Source organism: Glycine soja, chromosome 18, assembly GCF_004193775.1.
Source record: "Glycine soja cultivar W05 chromosome 18, ASM419377v2, whole genome shotgun sequence".
NCBI lineage: Eukaryota > Viridiplantae > Streptophyta > Magnoliopsida > Fabales > Fabaceae > Glycine > Glycine soja.
Genome location: NC_041019.1, coordinates 31,176,336 through 31,183,124, shown reverse-complemented (window position 1 = coordinate 31,183,124; position 6,789 = coordinate 31,176,336). Strand labels below are relative to the sequence as shown.

The following is a 6,789-nucleotide window of genomic DNA, read 5'->3' as shown; positions in this document are numbered from 1 at the left end:
TTTAAATATTCCTAAAGAAAATAAAGTATAAAAACATAAAACAGTCAAATAATTCAAGTAATTCATAAAAATCTGCTACAACAATAATTCAAGTAAAACATAAAAACATAAAACAGTCAATAGATCCAAATAATTCATAAAAATCTGCTATAATAATAATTCAAGTAAAACATAAAAACATATGAATAATGATTTCAACCTTCCAATTCTTCATCCTTAGTCTCCAATAATTGCATGTCAAACAATCCAAGCCTTCATTCTTCATTTTGCAGAAATTAAAACAATCAAAGAATTAATATATTTCTTTTAATACTCAATCAGTACTCAGTATTATTATCTTTGAATTGAAAATGTAAAGGATATGTGTCATCCAAATCCAAATCCAAATCTACTCATGCTTCCTAGAATAACTCTGACTAGAACAATAAATCATGTCACACAAACACCTTCACTTACTAATCAAACATAAATTTTTGCAAATCTCCCCTACAATAATTTTTTCCTGAAAATCTCCCCTAACCAGCAACATATATATAGTTATATACTACATGACACAATCAATCCTTAGTAAGTTGATTAGTAATCTTATCATCAATATCAAAGGAAACAATCTAGTTATCCAAATCCAAGAAAAAGATCATATTTCAGCATCTCCCACCATTCAATTGCTAAACCAAGACAACCCATGAACACAATCAATCCTTTGAGGTGCGCCGCTGCCCGCTAGTACTCGTAGAAAGAAGAAGAAGAATATTAGGGTTTAGGGTAATGGTAAGTGAAACGTGAATTGTGTAGTCAGTAGTGTGTAAGTGAAACGCAACACAAAAATAAGTTAAACGCAAATAATGAAACTGAAACGCAATTTGCACCTAATGGATAATGTCACACGTACTAAAATAAAAATTAAAAAAATATATAATATGTAAATATGCAGTTTGGTTTGGATTTTCAGCTAGAAATCGAAACCGAACCAAACTGCTCGATTTCTATAAAAAAAAAACCAAACTAATCCGAAAACTCGCGGTTTGGTTTGGACTTCGGTTTTGAACACCCCTATTAATTATACATAAATGCTAATTAAAAATATTTATTACTTTTTTTAACATTTTATTTTGAAATTGTTACTTTTTGAGGACCTTTGAAATTACAAAGTTGACCCTTAAACTGTTGGGTAAAATTTAAATTCATTGATGTATGGTTTTAGCATTGATTTAAATTTTAAATGCATTGATGCTACATTTTTCAACTTGCATAATTCATGCGTAAATAGAAAACCTGGTAAACAAATTTGAAATGGCTTTCTTGCATCACCACTTTGGCAGGTATTCAACCATCGCATCACATCACATTTACAAATAAAACTCAAAATCCACACACCACCTTGTCTATATATTATCATATTTATTGTAAGCATCACCACTAACTCTACTGCTACTTTCACCTTTCATCATCATTCAATTTTAGTCCAATGGAGTGGTCTTTCTCCATATCCGTGGTGCTGTTTCTTACCCTTCTCATTCAAATACATGGAAGTGGTTATCTTGATCACAAGCAAGCAAGAGGCTTTGCAGAGAATTATGGTTGTAATTTGTTCCAAGGAAGCTGGGTTTATGATGATTCATACCCTCTTTATGAAACCTCTCAGTGTCCCTTTATAGAGAGGGAATTTGATTGTCAAAACAATGGTAGACCAGATAAGTATTATCTCAAGTATAGATGGCAGCCCGCAGGGTGTAACTTAACAAGGTATTCACATCTTTTATTTGCTTTTCTTTTTTCTTTCTTTTTTATCTATGCATGACATGCCATTTGATTATTTCCCACCCAATCAGGTGGACATAGATTTACCATGTATGTTTTTTTTTTGCTGGGGATATTTTTTTATTTATTTATGGTTGTTTCTCTTTCCAAAATTAATGTCTTCTTAGTCATATGATAATGGTTATGTTTGACAAAATTAACTCAAAAACTAGATCATAGTGAAAGCTAGCTAAAAGTTAAAAATTATTTTATTGAATTATAAGTGTTTGATAAAGTTATTTTTAAAGTAGCTAAAAAATGTAAAATTACATAGAATAAAAGTAATAAAATTTAACCTTAAATAAAAAAAATTAAAAAAAGAATCTAAGAAATATTTAAACAAAAAGGAAATAAGTATAAAAAGTTATTAGTTCGAAGCTAGTGTTTTAAAAATGATACTTCGGTTATGTTCGGTAAAATTAACTGAAAAGTTAGCTAGAAACTGAAAAGTTATCTGAAAGCCGAAAAACTAGTTGGAAGTTGGTAGCTGAAAGCTAAAAAATTAGCTTATTAAATTATAAGTGTTTGATAAAACTAATTGTTGACGTAGCTTAAAAGTGTATAATGATAGAAAAATAGTAAAATTATGATTTATTTTAAAAATTGAATAAATGTATTTATGATATAAATGAAAGAAAATATTAAAAACTAGAAGCTAGCGTTTTTTAAAATGTTACTTCGAGTAACATTTCAAAAAATGTTAGAAGCTATTAAAATAATTTTTTTACTGGATAATCAAAAAAGTTTTTCAATTAGTAAAAAAAGGTTAAAAAATAGTTAAAATGTGTTGTTGAACATAGATTATGTTCAACAAAGACATATCACAAATTTAAGTCTATTTTTGTTGGAATAAAAACATTTACATGTATATATAAAATTGATTTTCACTTTTTATATTTAATTTATCCTTTTTATCCCATTCTATCATAATATTTTCTATCATAAAATAGTTTAATAAATAATTGAAAAGATTGTCAAAGATGAATTATTTACCTATTGACCACTTGTAGAAACAGAAGAAATGAATACTTAATTATAGAGATAGTATAATAAAGAAATTAAATTAACACTTTATTAAAGAAAGAGAAAGAGAAACTTGTTCATCATGAAAAAAAATTAATTGATGTGAGAGAAATGGATGCATTGTGGAAAAAACAATTGCAGTGAGTGAGTACAGTAAGAAGCGGATTGTGAAGGGTATAATAGGAAAAAAATGATCATTTTGTCAAATTATTGATTTTTTTTAATGTAAAACAACCTTAACTAACTATTCTATTCTTATTTATAAAACATAGTTTTGAAAAAAAAAATCATTTTTTATAAAATTTCATTTCAAATGTTTTGTGCATTAATTATTTTGAGTAAATTATTGTCTTTAATTGTCTTTTTTTCCCTCCACGGAGATTGAAGAAAATGAATTTAGGTATCCAATAAAGTTAAAAATAAATTTTAAAAAATATTATAATTATCGGTATAAATTGGTCAGTTGTGTCTTATATTGTTTACTTTTCTATATATTCTGCATGTATGTTAAAAAGATTGTATATAAGTTGTGTATAAATACAAATTAACTATTCTGTGTCAGTTACCTTTGAATCTGCTGGTTAATTATTTGACTTTTAAATGGAAGAAGACAATGTCCAACTAAGCTAAATCAGAGAGAGACAAAAATCCTCTGAAGCTAGTAAATTGTTTTCTTGGGATGATGGTGGGGTTCAAGCCTAGCTTGAATTGAGTGCGAGATGAAATTTCTAATATAAATTATAAAATAATAATTATTAATTAAAATATGAAGTTAAAGCTTTTATAATTTTGTAATGTGTATAATATATGTATAATTCTAATTATAATTACACTAATTTTAACAAAATTGACGGTTATTGTTTTATATTCCACCCTCTAAAAAGTTTACTGTATAAGTCGGCAGACTTCCTCTATTAAATAAGAGTTATCAGTTGTAAAGTTGCTCTCAACCAATTGGTTCTCAATTAGGATCACATCCTACATTAGTTCCAAACAAAAAACCATTTAAATGATCATCAAGACCATGTTATCACCATTTTAAAGAATGTTGTTGTTTTGCAGATTCAATGGTGAAGATTTCTTAACAAGACTTAGAGGGAAGAGTATCATGTTTGTGGGAGACTCTTTGGGTTTGAACCAATGGCAATCACTCACTTGCATGCTTCACACAGCTGTGCCACAAGCCCCATACAGCTTAGCAAGGAATGGAGATGTCTCCATTTTCACCTTTCCGGTTAGATCACTTTTATGACTTTTATTTGTCTTAATTTTCTTCCTATATATTCTTAGTCAGTCCCTACCCAAACCTATCACATCTACACAAATTCACATTCACCCCAATTTCTTGAGACATATCAAGGTAGTTGTTGTGCTCCCAATTTTAACTCCAAATGATAATTAGTTGCAAAATAAAATTTTGATTGGGTTGCAACCATGCATACATGGATAATATTGAAATTAAATAGAGCACTGTTGTCAATCAATGATAATCTAAATAACATCATATATATTAATAATGCATTCTTACAACTAGTCTCTTAGTTAACTATTGACACACCCAAGATATTAGATTCCCACTCATGCAAGCAAGAAAAGGTAACCAACCAATTTATAGAATGAAGGTTGTATTGATAAAAAAAGATTAATGTAATACTTTGGTATCATGGATCCATCGTTGAAGAGTAATAAAATGCTGGTTAACAATCCAGACATATAACAGAAGAACCAAGATTATTGTTGAAAACACACCGACAAAAATAGTGGAAGAAACAAATTATGTCGAGTTAAAAGTTAGGAAACAATGTAAAATTTCAAACTAGGACAAGGAAAATTGTTTCGGCGGTAACAATCTTGACTTCAGGTTCAATTCGTGGGACAAATACCACATAACTTTGGTCTTGAATTAATGGAGCAAGTATCAGTGATCATTTATCTCTTGTAGTAGTGGATTGGCTCTACCTCTATGACTATTTAACATCATGCAACACTGAAACTCTTGTATGCATGTTTGTTCATTTCCTGGTGCTTGGAAGAGCATATTCCTTATGCGTCATTCATCGGCATCTTCTCTAATATATAAAAATTAAAAATAAATTGGTCTATCTCATAATTTTGCAGACCTATGATGTTAAGGTAATGTTCTCGCGTAATGCATTACTTGTGGACATTGTTGGTGAGAGTATCGGTCGAGTATTGAAACTAGATTCAATTCAAGCTGGCCAAACGTGGAAAGGAATAGATGTAATGATATTTGACTCTTGGCATTGGTGGATTCACACAGGAAGAAAACAACCGTATGTACTCATTTATAAGCTAGTTTCACTCTTCATCATATTTCACATGCAAAATCGATCTATAACACTTTTTTTCTATTTCTTTTTTTTATTATTTGGGCTTGTAGATGGGATTTGATTCAAGTAGGGAATCGTACATATAGAGATATGGATCGCTTGGTTGCATATGAGATAGCATTGAATACATGGGCCAAATGGGTTGATTACAATATTGATCCTACCCGAACAAGGGTGTTCTTCCAAGGAGTCTCTCCAGATCATCAAAAGTAAGAGGATATCCCTCAGCCCATCTTTATCATTTACCAAAATAAAAAAATATTTATTTTCAAAAAAGATAACTGGTCATTGTAAAAATATATACAAATAAAAAACAAATCAACATATACTTTTGTAAAACTAGAGTTAACTAACTTGCGTTTGAATTGTTCCAGTCCAGCGCAATGGGGTGAGCCAAGAGCAAACTTATGTGAAGGGCAAACTAGGCCAATATTGGGATTCAGGTACCCAGGAGGACCACTCCCAGCAGAGTTGGTATTGGAGAAAGTGCTAAGAGCTATGCAAAAGCCTGTGTATTTGCTGGACATTACTACCCTATCCCAACTAAGGATAGATGGCCACCCGTCTGTTTATGGCTTTGGAGGGCATTTGGACCCGGATTGTAGCCACTGGTGCCTAGCTGGTGTTCCTGATACTTGGAATGAGCTTCTGTATGCTAGTCTCGTTAAAAATTAAGCTCTTGTTCTTATTTTTAGGATCATTTAGCCCAACTTTATTTTTACTTTAAAATTACTTTTAAGTTAAAGTTAAAACTAAGTTGTGTTAGTTTGTTTTGTTTTTAATTTTAAAGCTCTGATTAAAGAAAAAGTTGTTTGGAAAAAAATTTAATAAGAAATAATATAAAAAAAATCAGAAACCACTCTAGTGAAAATAAAAGAGGCTAAAATTTATCCTTCTAGTACTTAGCTCCTGTTTATATAGAGAAGACATGCAATTTACAAATTTAATGTCCAATGATATAGACAGTAATATAGTTAATATTAATATCAATTAATAGCTATAAATAGTATTAAATGGAGAAAAACTAAAAATCATATTACTATCATTTATAACTATTTTTTTGTTGAATGAGATTGAAAAAAAGCACCCCAACCAAGATATTAACTGCAATAAAATTACAGCTTAATTATAAACGACAACCCTTACTTATAAATATAAGATGTGAATTATAAGCTATTAATCTTTATGTATATATATATATATATATATATATATATATATATATATATATATATATATATATAAAGAGAGGTGAGCTAGTAAACATATGTAATTGTTAATATGAACATAATTCTAATATATTCCAGCGGAATAATCCATAAATAACGCGTATAATCAATGCTAATATTTGTTGTTTTAATTATGTTAATGTATATTAATGTGTAAATTTAAATGGGAAGCTCTAATATTAATTATTGGCCACGATTTTTTCTATAATTAATGTAAAAAGATTTGGGAATGTAATAGATGTTACATGCAAATTCTTTGAGTATTTTTGATAACTTTTTAAAAATTAATATGTTAGGTCTAGATGATTTACTAATAATCACTGGAAGACCTATCATACCTTTGATTTTGATGTTTAAAAAATTTTAATTGTGGATGATCTAATGAG

General features: G+C 29.1%; 1 protein-coding gene across 1 annotated transcript; it reads left to right on the top strand.

Annotated features, from left to right (window-relative positions):
• Positions 1-1,333: 1,333 nt before the first annotated feature.
• Positions 1,334-5,868, top strand: LOC114394721 (protein trichome birefringence-like 43). The gene is made up of 5 exons (XM_028356390.1): positions 1,334-1,746; positions 3,886-4,057; positions 4,942-5,117; positions 5,225-5,383; positions 5,549-5,868. The coding sequence occupies exons 1-5, from the start codon at positions 1,469-1,471 to the stop codon at positions 5,847-5,849; spliced, it is 1,086 nt and encodes a 361-aa protein (XP_028212191.1). The 5' UTR covers positions 1,334-1,468; the 3' UTR covers positions 5,850-5,868.
• The last annotated feature ends 921 nt before the right edge of the window (positions 5,869-6,789 follow it).

What these genes read in the sequence shown, in the direction of transcription:
- LOC114394721 (XM_028356390.1), top strand. Translation starts at nt 1,469, where the DNA reads ATGGAGTGGTCTTTCTCCATATCCGTGGTGCTGTTTCTTACCCTTCTC. An exon ending in GCAGGGTGTAACTTAACAAG is followed by an intron (nt 1,747 to 3,885) that starts GTATTCACATCT and finishes GTTGTTTTGCAG; the next exon opens with ATTCAATGGTGAAGATTTCT. An exon ending in CACACAGGAAGAAAACAACC is followed by an intron (nt 5,118 to 5,224) that starts GTATGTACTCAT and finishes TTGGGCTTGTAG; the next exon opens with ATGGGATTTGATTCAAGTAG.